Raw genomic sequence first — 19319 nt, forward strand, 5'->3', positions numbered from 1 at the left:
CCTCCTGTTTTTAGATGCTTAGCTATCTGTGAAAATCTGGCTTTGAGAGAATAGTGTAGGAARCCTCTATTCTGCTATGTAAGCAGATAATTCTGAGACTTGGAGCTTTCATGAAACAAATTCCTGTTAAACAGAAAACCAGAATGAGATACTGTTGAATTAATGTCATATAGTGTGGGGTGAGTAGGAAAGGGAATGAGAGCAGAGGTAATTTAATTTAGTGAAGATTCGAAAGTTAAATAAAACAAACATCCTTAAACCTTGAGGCTTCCTAGGTCTGGATAAGGAAACAAATGCTGTGGCTCAAGCCCATTTTTAAATTACACACTGCCTTTTAATATCATTTTTGGAAAGGGTTATGGTTGTATTATACACAGCATGCATTCTATAGAAAGAAGGTTTGCTATTAATGGCAAAATGTGAGCAACAAAATATTTGCAATTTAAACATGGCTGCTTATATTCCATATATGAGCAGGAAATACTATAGTTTGACTTGCTAAGAAATGTTTATTGAATGAAGTTTAAATGTCAACTGAGGATTTTGGTGTTTGTTTTAATCATATTGCCTGAATAGATGATTATTAAAAGGTGGGTTTTTTTGTTTTGTTTTTTTTTCCCCAGAAGTGTCGTGAGTACCATGAGTTTCATAAGCAAACATTTGACATTTCAGATTTTTTTTTTTTAATATTCCACTGGGTGAATCAGTTCACAGACAGGTGAAGAACCAGGACTGTCTTTCTTTCAGTCTTTTAACAGAGCTTACCTAAAATGGCTGAGACAGAACATATGAACAACATAGTTTCTGTAGCGAAAAAGTGCACAGAGGATCCCAATGCGGTAGGTCATTAGTGCAGCAAAATTAGCTAAAACAAAAATTACTTTTCCTGTTTATCCTAGGATTGAGAACTCACTTTGCATTTGCAGTCTAAAATAAGACACTTCAGATGTCAGCAAGAAACTCCATGATTCCCAGAGAGAGTGGCCTGCATGGTGAACCAATGCATGGATAAGTGTTATGATCCAGTACTAAGTACATAAGATCCAGTACTTCAGTACATAAGTGTTATGATCCAGTACTAACTGAAATAGTTAGCTCAGTACTCAGATAGCTGAGGCTTCTTTTCAGCACTGCTGTTAACTGCAGTGTGACACTTTCTTGTGTTGTAAACACCATGTAGCAGTAACTAACACATCTCAATTTATTCACTTGGCTTTTATTCATATTTAAGCATTTTCAACATATTTCTTTCCAACCTTTTCAACAATTGAGTCTTACTGGAAAAAGTGTTTGTGGTAACTTTAATGTTATAGAACCATCCATGCTTACATGGATGATAAAGGTGGCTTAATAAACAACTGAATGAAAATCTGAGCAGGCAAAAGATTTGATATATTCTATCTCAGGCTGAACTATGCACAGAAAACTGCAGTTCTTCCATTTGTAAGAAGGGTGGGTTAGAAGTAATGCTGTGTTTATACCTGCACTTGTAAAGATGAAAAAAGCATGGATAGATTTTCAGGAATGGAGGGACAACTTATTATTTTTTCAGAAAATCTTTGACTTGTGCACATATTTGGGCACTTTAGTGATGATAAAAAATATTTTTCTTTATGCTAAGGATAACACCGTTTAATACTAGATATGCATTTCTGTCCTGGATGGTATATTATTTGATACRGCATTTATACACAGCTCCCTTCTTCCTATTAATCTAAGACAATCAAAGACACAAGTTCAAGAGCATCTTTTAACTCTACTGTATATGGTCATCAGTGTCTTGATCCTGATGGGTACTAAACATTCTGGCCCTGATCCATTAGCTACACTTAACTATTTAAACCAACACAATTGTTCACATGCTTAAGTGCTTTGTTGAATCAGGGCCAGAGTGCTCAGAAGCTTGTAAGATCAACCCCCCAGTAAAAGAGAACAGAAACAAACACCGTGTGGCCAGGCACAAATAATTATTGCAGTTGGTTCTGTCAAATATCAGAGCTAGCAATTTATATAAAAGAATCATAAGTTAACTACATGCACAACAAATTCTTTGGATAATTTTCTTACTGAATAAGTTCACAGGAATTGCAGTCCACTTATGACATTGTAATTCTGAAGAAAGGTTAGGTCTGAATGAAGATAGTAGGTTTTCATATAGCAAATTATCTTCTATACTTTGATAAYCCCTTTCTACAGTTAGCAGTTAGTTACTTCAGATTCTGTCACTATAGAAAGATCAACTTGATGTTACCATGTTTACTGATGCCAGACTTTCTTTTTTTTCTTCAATTAAACCTCAATTGAGCTGCTGTTGTTGAACAAGTGTGCTTTGAAATGTTGTTTTCCATCAAGCTCCATTTGTTTTTTCTTTCTAGTAAGTTTCCATGATTCAGTTCCCTACATAATAGCGCTATCACAGCTGGCATTAAGCAGCACTTTTCTACCAACTTGCAGAAGCCCATCATCCAGCAACCACCCATCAAACAAAATAACATACAAATGTAGAACTGTAGTGCTTTTGCAGCAGGGACCATTATCATTATACCCATTTGATGATGTGAAACAGGTAAGGAGCTATGAAGGGCTTTGCTTAAAGATATCCTGCAAACCGATTGCAGAACTAACCACAGAGCAGCATACTGCAATGTCCAGGCTGCAAGTCAAAAGAAGATAAACTGATAAATACCCTCTTAAATAAATCCATTTCCATCATATTTTGGTGTGATATGATGTTGTTGCTGTTTTGGTATGAGGTTGTTGCTATTTTGGTGACATTTGGCTACATGAACAAAGTTTACTGCCATTTCTGCCCTGCTATGCCAATTTTCTAACTACAAAGCTGACTTCAGTTCTTCCTGATTGTCAGTTTGGCACTCTTTTACAGCAGTATGTGTACTATAAAGCAGAATAAAGTGCTTGAAGCAAGAAAGGAGCTGTCTCTAGTAACATGGCAAAAAAACCCCACACATTTGATGAATTATTCACATGGCTGGCAATGAGGGAAATGTATAGCAGAACAGATATGTGGAAAATGTTGTCAAAGAGAAGGAAGAGAGATTACTTTAGTTAGCTTATTTTCAGTAAACTATAGAATTATTTAAAAGAGAAATTCCAGTTAAAAAAGGTGGCAGTGTTAACTGACATTATTCTGGGTGATTTTTTCTAAATTGGACTAAGAGTTTCAAATTCTTTCCGGAGATTATGAGTTTTAGCAATGTATGCCTAAGGTAGTCCTATTAACCTTTACGTAACCACAACTTCACATATTTTGCAGTACTTTAAGTAAAACATTCCAAACTAAGATGCTTAACTTGTGCATATGAACCTGAATCTGAACTTTTCAAAGTGCACAAATGCATGAATCTGTCATTCTCGTTAATAGGATTYGGATTCTAGGCTGCTTTTGCATTTTTTTTTCTTTTTAAGAAACAGGATTAATTTTTTTTTCCTCAAGAATTTATCTTTTAATTCTTTATTGAAATGAAGCTGAAGTTTTTAGGTTGGAAAAGAGAAGAAGGGAAACAAATCTGGCAAAGAATGTCACTACCATTGATAGCAAAATAGCTTTGTGGAGACATTTTATTTAGATTTTTTTTTTTTTTTTTTTTTTGTGAAACATAAAAGTCAAAAGCGTCTTTTTGACATGCTGTAGATCACCTCCAGGTCAATACATTTCTAGAGAATTGAGATTTCGGTCCAGCTAAGCTAAATGCATACCCTTGTTCAGAAAAAAAAAAAAAAGCTTTTTGGCCATGCTCATGTGATGTCTGCATAGGAATATTTTYGTAAGTCTAGGAACTCATTTTTATACTTTAGAAAATATACATAGAAAATCATAGCTAAAATTACTTAATATTATCTATTATTTTTTTTGGAAGGAATAGTTCTGTGCAACTGTCTGAAACATCTAAAATTCTTTAGTTTGGGCAGCTGAAGATTATATCACAACTTTACGAAAATTTTAGTCACTTTTTTTTTTTAAATAATGTGTTTTGGAGGGTTAAGAAACCTGAGAGTAAAGGAAAATGAATAAGCTAGCTGCTATAAAAGTCCTTTTAGGAGTTCTTGCTTAAGTGGCGAGTCTGTTGACTAATTTCACAACCTCAGAGCTGCTGTAATGAGGGCTAGCACTTAGTATGTCCTTCAAGTTCAGTGCTTTTATGCGAATTATATTTTCAGTTCTGGGAAACAGGGTAAGTTTGCTGCTTGTGTTTGGTATATCAGTCTTTTCAGGGTCAACTGGTGTTCTTTCTAACCACAATTAAAAAAAAAAAGAAAAAAAAAAGCTATAAAACAGCCTTCTAAGAAGAAACAAAAATCAAAAATACTTCTAACTCTTAAGGTGGAGATTGATCATTTTCAAAAAGGATTTTATAATATGATACCTGAAACATCAGGGAACTGGAATAAAAGACTCTGGTGATTACTCTGCAGTGTTATGTTCATATTTTAGAGGGGCCCAACTTTCTGGTAAAATTGGCAGAAATTAGTCTCATTAAGTATTGCCTATTCTTGTTAATATTAACTAATCAGCTGACTTTCCAGATGTGGCTTACTAGCACTGCAGCAGATTGCAGAGTATTAAGTTAACCTGGGATTAATTCAGAACCATTAGCTTTGGTGGTAAACACTGTCATTTAGCTAAACTGCAACCTGATTCAGTTGTCCAGTTGCTCAGTTTGTAATCAACAGCTGAAAAAAATAAAATAGTCGTTATCTCATTAGGTAACAGTGTGTACTGCAGAAGGGAAGGCTGGATAAGCTTTTTTTTTGCATGGGCTAGAATCAGATGTATACTGTTGCATAAAAGCAAAGCTCTAGAATTATGAGTTTTATACAGAGTAAGCAATTTCATGAAAAAATATTTTTTCCTTTTTTTTTTTTTTTAAACCTAGTTGGATATATTCGATATATTTTCCCCCTCCTTGAGAAAGAGAAAAAAAAGGTCATTTCTAAAGCAGTCTTGTTATTCAATATGCATACTTCATGCATTCATATGTGCTTGAAATTTTCAATGCCTCTAGCTCTAGTAAATCAAAAGTATTTTTCCTTATCCTATTATTGAAAAGATTTCTGTTTCAAATAGGAGCTACTTCCTGATCATATTTCAGTTTTACCATCCTAATTACTCAGTCTTTGAACCCTGGTTATTATTTTTAAGGAGGAAAGTGGTTTTGTTATTTTCAAATATTTTTCCTTTCTTCTTTTTGACAAAACACATTTAGCATGCATCTTTAACCTTTTAGATAACAGTAATCGCAAAGGAGAAGCTGAGAACTGAAGAAGTTTTAGTCTTGAAAGTCCAAATTATCTTCTCCAGTTCTTGATGTATGGATAGTGATAAGTCTTGAATGTGAATCAAAGATGGAGTAATTAGTTTATAGACTTGAGAAGTAAAAATACTCAATTAGTACCCTTAAAAGGAACAGTCTATCTTACATACAAGTTAAAAGTAGCTGACCACTAGATAACATGCAATCAATAAGCAATTCACCATGTGGTCAGTTGGTACATGTTGTGCATGGCTAGTATAACATGATTAATAGAGCAACACAAAGTTTTCAGGTTCCAGGAAACCAGGTGATAAATTGTATGTCCTGTGTGTTTGTCTCAAAAGAGGGGCACAGCAGGTGATAGGCAATAACTGAGTGAACTGGAACACATGCGTGTTTGCTTCTGGCACATCAGGTGGGAAAGCCCAACAATCAAGAGGCAAGTAGAAGCACATCCATTTATTTAGTTTAAGTAGGACAGAATGATCACAAGGCAGCTTGTTATTTCTTTATAAATTTGTTTTTGAGAAAATGCTTAGCTTCTAAAGAATTCATCAAATAATTAGCATGAATGTTATGAAGACAGCTGCTATACAAATCCTTTTTAAGCAGGCATCTAAACAGTCCTTTAACCAGAATACCATTTGAGTGATATTCAGACACTACTTATTTTCTCTTTAATTTATAATCCCTCCCTTCTGCCTCCAAATTGCTTTAAAGGCAGATCAACCTTTAAGATTTTAAAGATACTTGTTTTCTCTCCTGAAATCCACAATCAGGCACTTAGCATAAGCAGCAATGTCCTACCAAATTAATTAGCAATAACAGATATGTAATTTTGCATACTCTATAGATAAAGAGCTTACTCCAGGAAAAATGACAGGAGATATTTGCACTGCTTGATGAGTTTTTCTTTAGTATAATTCTTTATTGCCCTTTGCTTTGCTTATGCAATCAGTATTAAGAAAAGCAGTTACATATTATTATACTTAGCCCTGAAATTATATGTAGAGCACTCAAAAAATGAAGAGCTACAAATTGCTTGAAAGCTTATATCATTGATGCTATTATAAGTTTCTCCTCTAATTTTAACAGGAGTAAACTCAAGCCTCTAGTATKATGCTGAAAAGTGAAGATTAGATTTTATTTGGACAGCGAGTGAATAGGTCTCATGATATATTCTGAAAGGCCAAAACTCAGGGATTTGCAGGCATTTTGACGTATCTCCAGGCGTTGATTTCCCCAGCAGTGSCAGGTAGCAGTATTGCAATGAATTGACAACGTGAACAGTCTTAGGCAGTTGGCACAGAGTCATTCTCATCATTTGCAAGATGTTTAGTAGCAGAAACACTGAGGTATTTTTTAAAATACAGTTATTACTAGATACTTACTTTTCTGAAAATGACAGTTATTATTTTTAAAGTTATCTCCATTGTGTTGATGTGTTAAATTATTGAATGTATGATATTTTCTACTTTTTATTAATAGATGCTGAAGAACAAGTGAGGAGCTGATAGCTCTGAAATACTTTAYGCTGCTGCATTTATATTCATTTATATCAAAAAAAAATCAGAAAAGTGGTGTAAGGGTAATATGTGCATAAAGTGCATAAAGGGTAATTATGACATATCTTTTCCTCTTTTTTTTTTTTTTAATATCATTTAGATACCAGCATGAATCAGTACCAAGTCCACTGGTTACTGGAGTCCTGTGCACGAAATGACACCAAAGGACTTGGGAAAGTAACTGAGCTGACTTACGTAAGTCTCCCCTCAGCCCTTTGCTCAATAGCTTCTGAGCAGCAAGAGAAAGGATGATTCTGTAACATTGTAGAGTATGTTTTATATTAYATTTCATGAAAAGTAAGAGTGTTTCATTTTCCTCTTGTGCAAAAGCTAAAAAATGAGGTATTTAGCATCTTTGTTTAAAGAAAACTCATGCTAGGCTAAATTCTTTGCTTGTTGTATGTTGTTCAAAAGACAAGAGTTGGCAAGCAACTTAAAGACAAGTAACTTTATATTTGTATAGCATGTAGAACATGAAGTTTCTTTCATAATTAAGGTTGTAGCACTTTAGCACAGTACAAATACTGAGCCGTAATAATAGTAATCAATAAACTACTTTTTCTTTTAGACATCCAGGTTGGTTTCACATCTTGAGGAGAATAATAGAATAGGAAAAAATAGTGAAGAATATTAGACATTAAATCTGGAAGCAGGACAGATAACAGAGCAATAATTACAGCATCCGTATATGGAGAGAAGTTCTATGCAAATACTAAGCCCCAAAATGTTTTACAATGATATTTTTTTCATACTCGATTTGTTGCCCGTACCATTCTGTTCTGTAACACATTTTCAAACAACATACTGCTGGTACATCATATTCAATTTAGTGAATTACCAAGAACTAAAGAAAATATAATTCACCTTTCTTTCTTACCCTGACTAATAATACCAGATCAAATCAATGGAGCTAATGGTACGTAAAAGTTAATTAAATCTTTTCTTGCAGCAGGCTGTTAGGTTTACTTTTTCATGGGGTCAGTGAAGCAAATGTCAGAGATGAATTAAAAATGATTGTGACATAATTTTATTATCAGTAACAATATTTCAAATCATGCACATTGAAGATAAAAAAAAGAGTTAATATTTAATAAGTTTATTTCCACTAGGGGTCAGGAAAAACTCATTATACATTGTGGGGGTGGTTCATTTATTTCCTCTCAATAATCTTACAGTAATTGGTCAAGTCTACTTTGGGAAGCTGTATTTCTTTAAGGACTCAAATCTCAAGCAAAAGGGAGGCTGATGTTACAAAAGATCCCAAACTGGCTATATTGGTCAAGGTAGGGCTTAAGGTTCCTAATATTCAGTACTTAAGTCCTTGGCTCTTAATTAGACTGTTTGCTATTCTCAGAGCTCACTTGGAGAGAGATGGATGCATATTGTCCCTACTAAAGTTCATCAAAACCCCCAAATCTCAAGTAGATGTCTGCTGCCATGAGTTGATAAGAAATGCTGGCTACAGAGGGTAGCTTGAAATCTTGCCTAAAATTACAGACACCATATTCCATATTCAAATGTTAAACTACAACCATTTGGAAAGGAATGGAGAAGGTCTTTCTTTTTTTTTTTTTCCTTTTTTTTTTTTTCCTTATAAAAAATGTCAACATAATGTTGTCACTCTTCTAAATGGAAGTCTATCTTATTATAGTATTTACCCAGCATGTGGAAGGCAGGCAATCAGTTCTATTCTCAACCCAATCACAGATGAAGTTTAAATTAATCTGGTTTGGGATATGCCTCCAAAAAAAAAAAAAAAGAGATTTTTGCAGAGGAAAGAAAGGTCTAAAGAAAGTGAGAAAGAAAGGTCTAAAAGGCCATGAAAGACTTGGAATTGTAACAAGTAAGGTGTTAATGGGCATTTTGAGAGAAAATACCTTTTATTTTTTTCCCCCCCGTTGAATTTGATTTATGCTAAAGCTTTCAAGCTGTGATTTTCAAAATTAGAGGGCTTTTTTTGTCTTCAGTTATTATGTTTAGATGGAGAATTGTGTTTTATAGTTTAGCTGTGGAGTTTTTCTCCTTTAACATGCCATATAAGAAAGTCAAAGTACTTAAAAGTACTGAAGGAAAAATAAATAGTGATTCATAATGCCACACCAGACTTTGTATGCACTTTAAAAAGTAAAGTGTAGGCAAAGCCTGTCATTTACAGCAGCTTAACTCAGCTTTCTTTATGTTTATTTAATTTGATTAGCATTTACATCCTTACATTTTTACCCCCACTGCCATCATGCTAGAAAGACTGTTAAAATGTTAGAAATTAGTTGCTTTGATGCAGCATGGCTAAGTAATTGTGTAGAATTAAAGGACATATTCAACCACCATCCTAATATTTGACTGCTGAAAATAATCATAGCATAAGCAATGTTTGCTTCGTTCTCTGAATAAAAGCCATGCTGGCATGAGTTAGGCCTATCAAGATTTTTTTTTTTTTTTTTTTTGAGAAAACTTTTCATCTTCTGCCAACATAATTTTTCTGTTTGTTTGTTTGTTTATTTGGTTGATTTTTTTTAATGTTTTTGATTTTCATTCCTTTTTTTTGAGGGAGAGAGATCTGTTTACAACATGTGCTCTTTTTCTATTTCTTGTTCTAGGAAAACTACATAATTCTGAAGGACCTGTCATTTTCTTGCAAATACAAAGTAACTGTTTTGCCTGCAAAATCTAAAGGTCGTTTTAAGGCTGAGAGTGCTTTCTTTGTCACCCCACCTTGCTCTACATTTAAAGAGAAAAACCATAAGCACATTAATTGTCCTGCTGAAGGAGGTAAGGCATGATTTGAAGTACTTGCCAGATAGGATCAAGTGCATTTATACTCACTAGAAAGCCTCTTTAAAAGCAACTCTAAAATGGAATATGAAAGATATGAAAGATTCAGAACAAATAAAAAGACCACTAATATTTAGATGACAAATCAACTAAAATTCAGAGTAGTACAGATTTTGATTAGCACATTACTTACRGTTTAGTCAGTTGTTCAGTGAGGTGATACTGTTAGTGGACTATTTGTAAAAATAGGATCATATTTATTGCATGGATTTTTTTTTTGAAGACTTTCTCACTTATATTCATTATAAAAATGGATGATAATTGTAATCATAACTATGCTGGCATGGACCATCTTGTGAATATTTTGCTATTGAGAATATTTTGTGATATATATTTTATATATATATAAAATATATTGAGAATATCTTGTGAATATTTTGCTATTTTGCTATCTAAACTTAGTTTAGATTACTTTTACTTTCAAAAAGCAAATAAAGCAGCCCTTTGACATTTGACAGGGGTGCCATAGTGTTAGTATAGTATGAAARGTTATAGAAATTTCCAGAATAAAAGGGAGGTTGGCTGGAAAGGACTTTTGGAGTCACCCAGTCCAGGCACCCACTCAAACAGGGCTATTGCCAGCACCAGGTCAGGACATCAGGACATCTTGGCTTTGCCTAGTCAAATCTGGAAACCTCACCCTTTAGCTCAAAGGTGGCCTTCACTGCAAGCCCCTCACAAGCTGCCATGACACTTCCCTGCTCTGGGGAGTCATCTTAGAGTCCTCCTACCAACTGCTGCCACTTAACTGCTCTCCCCGCTCCTGACATTCTCCAGCATTACAGCCATCTTCCTGCAATACTCAGGAAAACTTAGGCTTATGTTTCCTCTAACTAATGTGCCCCTTTCACTTAACATTTTCATAGCATCAATTTTGCTTTTTACCCACATCAAGAAGTTCTGCACTATGCTGTGGGTTTTCTTGTGGTCCAGAATTAAAGGTTAGAGCGCATATCCTGAAATGCAGAGGAAGAGCAGGATGGTTGTCTGTAAATGAGATGTTTATACTTTTACATGGCAATTCTGATGCCTTGGGCTTTCCTTTCTGTCACTTCTAGCTGACAGAAGTTGATGTGAAGTTTGAATTTGGCCCAAAATGCCAATGGTATAAGGTAGGATTTGGTTAACACTGAGAAATGAGATGGGAAAAAGCTGTCAGGATCCTGGGTAAGCACAAGAAAAGGAACTCTGTCTGACCTTGTTATGTGAAGTTACGTGAATATTCTAAAACATTCTCTCTCAAAGTTTAGCTTATCTTTTTGCTTTCCAAATTTATAGTGCCAGTTCTACCCAAAGTGTTGGCCAAACCCGAGAATCTATCTGCGTCTTTCATTGTTCAGGAAGGTAACATCACTGGTCATTTCTCCTGGAAGATATCTAAGGCAGTCCTTCATCAGCCCATGACAGGGTTTCAGGTCACATGGGCAGAAGTAACCACAGAAAGTCGGCAGAACAGCCTACCCAACAGCATCATTTCACAGTCGCAGATACTGCCAGCAGTAAGTTGTCTGTTAATTTACATTGCTAGGGGCTTGAAAAGCACGTRTGTATGTGCCTTGTTTTTTGTTTCCAGTGGTGATTCAGATGTCGTACACAGTGCTCCCTGGATCTGCAGGCAAGTTGAAGCAGGAAGTGCTTTAATTTTTCCTCCTTATCTGAGATATATCTCAAGAACAGCTACTCTTCTGGATGACACATCAAACATTTTAATATGCACCATTGTCTAATTAGTAACAATATCTGAGAAGTGCCTGAAGGGATGAAAAGATCATCAGATAGTTTTTGCTAACTATAGTTCAGTAAAAAGCAAATTCTTTACGTGATCTGACTGTCCTACTTACTGGTTATTATAGTTTTACTAATTATTTGGTGTCCACATTGAGAACATAGCTRTTTATAAGGGAATTTTCCTTTCCTCTGTCATTCCTTGTTCTAAGAAAAATAAAACTCTCTTTACCCTCTGCTAATGAGCATCATTGTCCCACTGACAAATAATTTAAAAGAGGACTAGATTTCAATGTTAATTCAAAGTGCAAGAATGAATAATTTTAATTCTTCCATTTTCTTTAAGATGGCTTTTGCTATTTCAGTTCTTCCTCTGGTAGAAGCAGGTGAGAAATGCTTCATTCACTCTGTTGCGAGATCCCTTGAAGTCAACCAAAGGGCTTAAGCAGTTCTTAAGACTCCCAAGTCTGCTAAGGACATGGGAAATTTTCCTGTTGAATCCTGGGAAGTRTATCGAGGCAGTTATGTCTGGAGCAGAACTGTCTGCAAATCTTTTCACATTTGGTTCATCAAAGGTGTTTTCGTACATTCAGAAAAATTTCTGCAAATGCAAGACAAGATTCTCAATTCTGTTTTAATTCAGGAAAGCAGACTGCCCTGAAGCTAGGGCCTCTGTGTGTCGAGGCCTCTTGTGAGGGGGAGAAGCAAAGCTGTGGATTCCTAAAACTATGAAGCCAGCTACTGTGCAGTGCTAGTAGGTGTTTTGGTCCAGAGCATAGTGGTGATAGGTGATGTAAACCCAAGGTGGTCCCCACCAGTTACATTCCCAGGTGGGACCCTAGTGGATACAGCCTTGGTCCCTTCAGCAATCCACGTGACAGGATTACCTTGATTTACTTACTCACAGACCTCTGTCTGTTAACAGCCACTTTAGCAAAATAGGAAGGAAAGTAACAATTAGATACTACTCTTCACTGCAATTTTCATCTTTTAGGAACAGAGTTGTGTTTTATTCAGCATTTCAATTTCTTTTTTTAAGCTTTTGGTCCAGTTAGTCTGAAATATACATTGCATTTAATTCAGAACACTCCTGTGCGTTGTGTTTTGTTTCARGTTTTTATATCTGTTTTTTTTTTCCTTCTGTTTTTACTACTGTAAAGCCTGGGAATTTCATTTACACAAATATCTGTCTGTCTATCTACTTGTTTATTTAAGGCAACTGTTTAACTTGCATAAAACTGTGGTTTGAGTTGAAACATCTCCTGCCTTTCAGAGGAATGTTGCCACCACCAGAATGTAGGGTATTTTATGGGGAGGATCACTCACATATTCTTGTCAGTAGACTGTGATTGGTAAGCATCTAATATTTACACAAGTAGCGGCTGAAATACAAAGGTCCCAACTCCAGGAGAAGCTTACGAGCAGGAGTAGTTACAAGGGAGCATCTGAGTGAGTGTACAAGTGTGATATACACATTCCTAGCTCTCTCCTGCCCATTAAATTTTTTATATGAAGTGGAACAGCTTCAGCAAGGTGTATTATTAGCACCTCCATCCTAGAATATGCAGTTATCTRGCAGTAAAAATACACTTTTCCCCCTGCTTTTTCTCTCTTTCCTTTCCCCTTTACTTTTTGCTCTGGCAGTCAAACCAAATTTTCAGTTATTCTCACAACTCTACTTCTGTCCCCCTGCTGTGTGCTCTGTATCGTGCCTGCCAGAAGAATTTGCCGTGCAAATTCCTGGCCRGCTCAGTCTGGCTGGTGGGAGGAACACGCTGGGTGTTCAGCACTGTTCAGTGTCACTGACCCAGSAGTCGATTTCTGGAACTAGTCCTCTGGGTGCTTGTCAAGTCCTTTTCCGCTTAGAATAGGCTGAATCAAGACTTTGATTCCTTCATGCCCTTCAGTCTTTAGTCATATGTATTCACATTTGGGAGCATTTAAAACCTTTCTCTGAAGTTATTCTGTGCAGGTGTAAGCAACCACATAAGCTATAACGCACTGAAAAGTATGACCTAGACTGCAACCCACCATCATGCTACAACAGAACACAAGGGCAGACCCTAATGGTGTAACTGAGAACAAATCTGCTGAAATCAGTGGAGCCACATTTATTTTCATTGGAGCATTGCAGGAGTTAGAGCAAGGGAGGCCTCTGAAATGCCATGAATTAATTTACCAACCAGTAGAATACACAATTAGATCTGAAATATAGACAAGTTTATTCAATGAACTTTTATATTAAATATAATGAATAGGAAATTAAAAATAATATTTATTTTAATGATGAATTTACCAATTTTCAAGAACACTTGGGAAGAACTTGGATCTCTTACACATGAAATCTTATGATGATGATAGAACGTATAATCTAGGAAAACTACTTAATACGTAGGTGAGCACTCAGAACTAGATGCATTTCAGTTCTTGGACTCCAGCCTTTTATCGAGATATTCAAAGGCAAAGAACTCAAAATAAACCCACCCAGCCAGATAACACATATGCCAAATCTTTTAAACAGAATTTGAATCAAATACTTTCTGAGTGCTGACAGTACCTGTTTAACCTGTTAATTGATTAGAGCAACTTTAGACTTTATTTTTAGAGAATTATAAGAGTTAATTTGTTTGCTTTATTTATTTTCAGGATCATTATGTTCTGACTGTGCCTAATCTGCGACCATCCATGCTATACCGATTAGAAGTTCAAGTGCTGACAACTGGTGGTGAAGGACCAGCTACAATAAAATCATTCCGAACACCTGATCTTCCTCCATTTTTGCCTCACAGTAAGTACTACCCATTTTGGCACAGGATGAGACATTATAAATCTTCAGTTCTGCCATGTAAACAGTTCTGCCCTTAGAATCTTTACTCATTCTAGTAGCCTTCCATGTACTTAACATATATTAACCCAGTATTCTTTTCTGTGTCTGTCAGCAAGCAGTGCTTGAGGCTCATGCAGTTTTTTGTGGTCTGATATCTGCCATTTCTTCAGCCACATTAGTTTGGGTGATACCTGTATGCCTTGAGATTAAAAGCTGGTCTATCCCCCATTGCTTTCTAGGTCTTGGATTGCTTAGTTTCCAAGATCAGACTTTCTGTGGTGCACTCAGTCCAGCGTGACTATAGGCCTGGTAATATTTCTGAATCAGAGCAAACTTCTTAATGGCTRTTTCCAGCATTGTAAAAGTTTCTGAAAAGTATAGCTTACTGTTGTGAAGCGCAGCAAAAATATAACAAATTAGTCCAAAAGTCATATATACTTTAATCTTTTTGTCCTTTAACCATCGTGCTAAAAGTATCTGGAGTGAACATGCACATATTTGTCAGCACAGGCAGATCTCTTACAAGTTGAAGGGCTGTAGGAGGCCTCATGAGATCTGAACTGTGGTGGTATTACACATTCAGGGAATATACATGTATATTTTCCTTTTTTGTTTTTTTGTTTTTTTTTTGTTTTTTTTTTGTTTAGGACCTCATCTGAAGCAACATCATCCACATCATTACAAGCCACCTCCAGAGAAATATTAGACTCTTTCAGGTGATTACACAAATAACTGAGAAAAAAAAAAAACTGAGCTCCCATATCAAAGTTAGAAAAATGAACATCTGTGGAGCAATGAATCCAAATTTCTGGTGGAAGTTACCATCCTGTAGGATTTATATCTACTTCTATGTAGTTTAACCATGAAAAATTGTATGTGTACCAACACAAGGATGAAACATACAACAAGTATCATTTCAACACCACCACTATACAATAAGCTGAAGATGGCATCCAACTCAACACCTGTGAGAAAACCAATAGTGTGTTTATCATGGTTTATCATGGTTTTTTTTTGTATTCCTGAGTTTAAAGTAGATTGAAAGGGTGCAGCGTATACAGCTTTTTATCTTCCTCACTGTAATGTTGATTTTTGAGAGAATGTCCTGTGATGTATACATACTTTTGAACATTGAAGGCCGGAACATCAGTGTGTTTAAACTGAAAACTTTTTCATTTCCCAAGTTTAAACCCTATTTTTTTAATGCAGCTTTTTACTATTAAGAGAGATATACATATGCCTGAAATTCATAAGTAAAATAAGTGTCAGTAATAAAACCCATAACTTAGTACTTAATTACTGCAGAACCACCAGAAAGGAGAATAATGACACATATGCATTGTCAGTGATGTCTTCTGAAGCATGGAGATCTTGCATTAAGATAGTTTATAGCTGAAGTGTGTGTATGATAGTTGTACCATTGTAAAGAAACAAATGGTAATTAACATCAACTAACTTCTGATAGAAGAAGGACTTTTGAAATCCCATTTCTAACTTTTTTAGTTATTATCTTGAAAAGAAACTGCGAAAACCTAAATACTTAAAATTAACATTTAAGAAGTAGAAATTCTGAGGCCCATGTATTATTCAAGTAGCTGTAGAGCTACTTTTTGGCTTCTTTGGCTTTTGATGCACATACTTGTTTTCCCCATAGATCTTTTTAACAGAAGGATAGATGTATTGGCTCCATGCTAATCTGCTTACAGAAAGAATTATGTGACAATATTCTGGCATCTGGAAATCATTGAGTTGTAGTTTATTTTAATGCATTTTTCAAATTTAGGCAGAAGGGTGCCCTTTTTAACTATAAGGGAATGCAGATTGCCTTATTGTGCAATGCAAACTGTCTAGTATAATTAGCCACACAGAAAGATATCCTTTGACAGTCAACAGGAACTTCTTGGATTTATTTTCAAGAAGGTGGAAAATGTCTGATAATAAACACTGTCCATGAAAGTAATCATCTTCTAATGTTCAAAGTGTTCAAAATGCTCCTGCATTTTTTGTCACAGATTTCATTGTTCCCTGAATAATCGTATGAGGCTAATATATCTCGTATTCAGTAGTGAAAGTAGACAAAGTAGCCACTTCTTTACCTGCCACAAACTCACCTTTATGCCATATTTGCCTGAGATACTCAAGAGAGAACAAATCAGATTTTAATTCAACTATATTCCATCTTACAAAGGCAAATTTGACTTGAAGGAAAGCAAGTAAAGGAGACAAGAAATATGTGCCTGAAACTGAGGATCATAGTTACRATTAGCATTGCAGAGGACTCGAAAAATATTAAAACGTAGTTAGCCCATATTTAAGAAGTTTATAGGTTTTGCTGCATATGGGCTGCTATAACAGAGGTTTCAGAGGACTAAACTAATTTCTGAGCACCTGCTTGTTCTAGTTATTTTTTACATTTCTGTCTTTTGCGTTACTCTTTTTCTTCCCATTCTCTTTCCCCCTTGCTTGTTGTTGTTTTTTGGTATGCACCCAAGGATATCAAGTTCCTTGATGTGCACAAGGAACTTTTCCAGACAATTTGTATGACTGTGTGGCCTGGGCCTTTAACTGTTATTTCAAAAACACTAGGGGTGATGGAGCTTTTAATTCTTTCTTCTATTACTCTGTTATCTCCCCTTTTCAAAATAAACTGACGAGTACACAGATGATCTCTTCTTCACAAAATCTCTGTAGTGCAAAAGGATWATTTTCAATTTTGTCAGAAAAGAAGGGTTTCATTTTTTTTTTCGGGATGTGAATATTTTGTGTACAGCAGGTCTTTACAAAGGAAAAATAAGAATTTGAATCAGACTGGTGTGCAATACTTCTTCAACATTTAGATTGCACAGGGCATAAGTAAAGATAAAAGAAAGCTCCATTTCCTCACAGAGATTATGATTCAGTGGGATCAGGACAAGAAATTTCCTCAGGCTTCTTTGAAAACTTATGTCTAAACCTTTCAATCAGAGTCTATTCAAGTTATGCTGGAGCAAATCTACARTGACTTGATTAATGTTAATGAAATTACGTTGCATTCAGAGTGACACTGCTAAGCATAGCATGTGAATGCTGGTCCTTGTTACAATGATGCCAAACCTGGTTGTAGATAAACGGGAAGTTGGCATCACTGAGTGATCATAACAGTCTTGATTGCTGAGTGGAAACCATGTTCTTCTGAAATGGGTCAAAATAATTGCTCTGTTTGCTAGTGCTAGACTCTTGAAACATTCGGTTTTAAAAAGTAGTAATATATGTTTGAGCAAGATAGAGATTTTTACTTATTAAAGTAGATTGTGGCCATCAAAATAAATGAATAAGTAAAGATAATAGAGTGGAATTATATTGAGAAAGGGATGCAAAGATCATTAAGATGTCAATTTAATTTTTCCTTCTTTGAATCAACTTATTAGCTCACCTTTCAACTGTGTAGATTTCAATGACCGACAAAAGCATAAATAAATAAATAAATAAATATAAAGGCAAAAATAGAACCAAGCTTATAAGCATGGATATTCCATTTCTAAATGTGCGTGATTTTTGATCATTCTTTGAATTTAGCAGTGTATATTTAAGCTTTTAGTGCCTAATTCATTAAGCCTTGTTTACTGAATTGCACAGGTTATTGTCCTAATTTTCTAGTCTAAATCACAGTAAGCATTTAATTCAGCAATAGGGTTGTAATTCACTGCTTGATTTATAGTTAAAGATTTATTTTCTCAAATGATGATGTGTAATACAGATTTAATACAAATGTCAGGATGTTTTTAGATACTCTGCACCTTTACACTAATGTAATATTTTCTATATATTATGATTCTGACAGATTTGTCAGGTGACTTCTGGATGAAATGCATTTTGTTTATTTTTATGTCCTAAAGGAGAGTTACAGAATAATGCCGTTTTTACTAACTGCTTTATTTAACTGAAATTATTGTTTTCTTCTACAGTGAACCTTTGTTAAGAAGGGAATGTTTTATTCCTACTACTTCCGTTTTGACAGTTTTTGAGTTGTTTATAGAGCAGGGGGAATTAAATAAGACAGAACCTGTGCCGTGCTGCTATGTGTATCATCTTGCTTACTTATCAAAAATATGGCATGTGGGCAATGAACTAATACATATAAGAGATCTGAATTCTGCACTGCTGAGCATCCTCAACTTAAACGCCTTTAGAAAAATTTGAAGACATGCTGTGGCAATGCTGATGTGGGATTAAAGTTTGGCAGGGTCATACACAATGTCAAGGAAATGCCCGTTGCTAACGTGAATGGGACTTTACCATTACTTTTAGTAAGATTGGGTACATACCTAAATGCTGAGTAAATGAATCCATAATACATTCATCTCCATGTTCCCAGCTGGAATTGGCAGAGTTTCAGATAAGTAAGCCCTGATTCAGGAAAGTATGGAGAAAAGAAAGCTTCTATATTTACAAGAGTGAGTGGGATGGATGTACAGCTTAACAGTTAAGACTGAGCTGTAGTGATGTCTTGAATAAAGCTTGGATGGCAGAATTTGCTTGAATGCTGTCCTAAATCAGGGCCTCACAGAACAAAGTATGGGACCTAGACTGTTTTAAATTCTGTGTACAACACCATAGAAATTTTTATTTTTGTCTTGTGTATATGTAAATGTAGTTGTGATATTGACTTATTTATTAATTCATTTTCTTATACTATGTGCCAAGTATATTCCTACCCTTTTGATTGCTACCTGTGAACATCAATTACTAAAAATAATGTTATGCAAACTTGTGCATTGTAACCAGGAATATGATGCTAATAATCTGTTGCATGTAGTTTTAAATGATTAAAGAACCCTTTATTTAAAAAGTGTAAATGAATATCTGCAGATGTTGGTTATTATATATGGTTTTGCATGCCAAAACTCATTGTTCAGTTGTGGGCATGAAATGTTAACGACTGGTTTACCTCTACTGAATATATTAGTAAGGTACAATTTACAAAGTAATTAAAGAGGTCTGTATGTAAAATTTTTCCTTTTTACTTAATTATATTGTAGCAGAGGTAACAGAAATGCTTATCTGTTATCCAATTTGGCTGTAGAAAGTATGTTCCTATAACAATCATTTAAAGTCAAT

General features: G+C 35.1%; 1 protein-coding gene across 1 annotated transcript in view; it reads left to right on the forward strand.

Moving 5' to 3' along the window:
- The window catches only part of ANOS1 (anosmin 1), a 119870-nt gene extending 103527 nt beyond the window's left edge, over positions 1 to 16343 (forward strand). Inside the window, exons 10-14 of the mRNA XM_026047175.1 lie at positions 6939 to 7033; positions 9436 to 9607; positions 10949 to 11169; positions 14042 to 14183; positions 14870 to 16343. Of these exons, the coding sequence (XP_025902960.1) occupies positions 6939 to 7033; positions 9436 to 9607; positions 10949 to 11169; positions 14042 to 14183; positions 14870 to 14928 (689 nt within the window). The 3' untranslated portion in view covers positions 14929 to 16343. The remainder of the gene's footprint in view (positions 1 to 6938; positions 7034 to 9435; positions 9608 to 10948; positions 11170 to 14041; positions 14184 to 14869) is intronic.
- Positions 16344 to 19319: the final 2976 nt, after the last annotated feature.

The sequence above is a fragment of the Nothoprocta perdicaria genome, unplaced genomic scaffold (genome assembly GCF_003342845.1).
Source record: "Nothoprocta perdicaria isolate Ctin4 unplaced genomic scaffold, notPer1 scaffold_109, whole genome shotgun sequence".
In the NCBI taxonomy this organism is placed as follows: domain Eukaryota; kingdom Metazoa; phylum Chordata; class Aves; order Tinamiformes; family Tinamidae; genus Nothoprocta; species Nothoprocta perdicaria.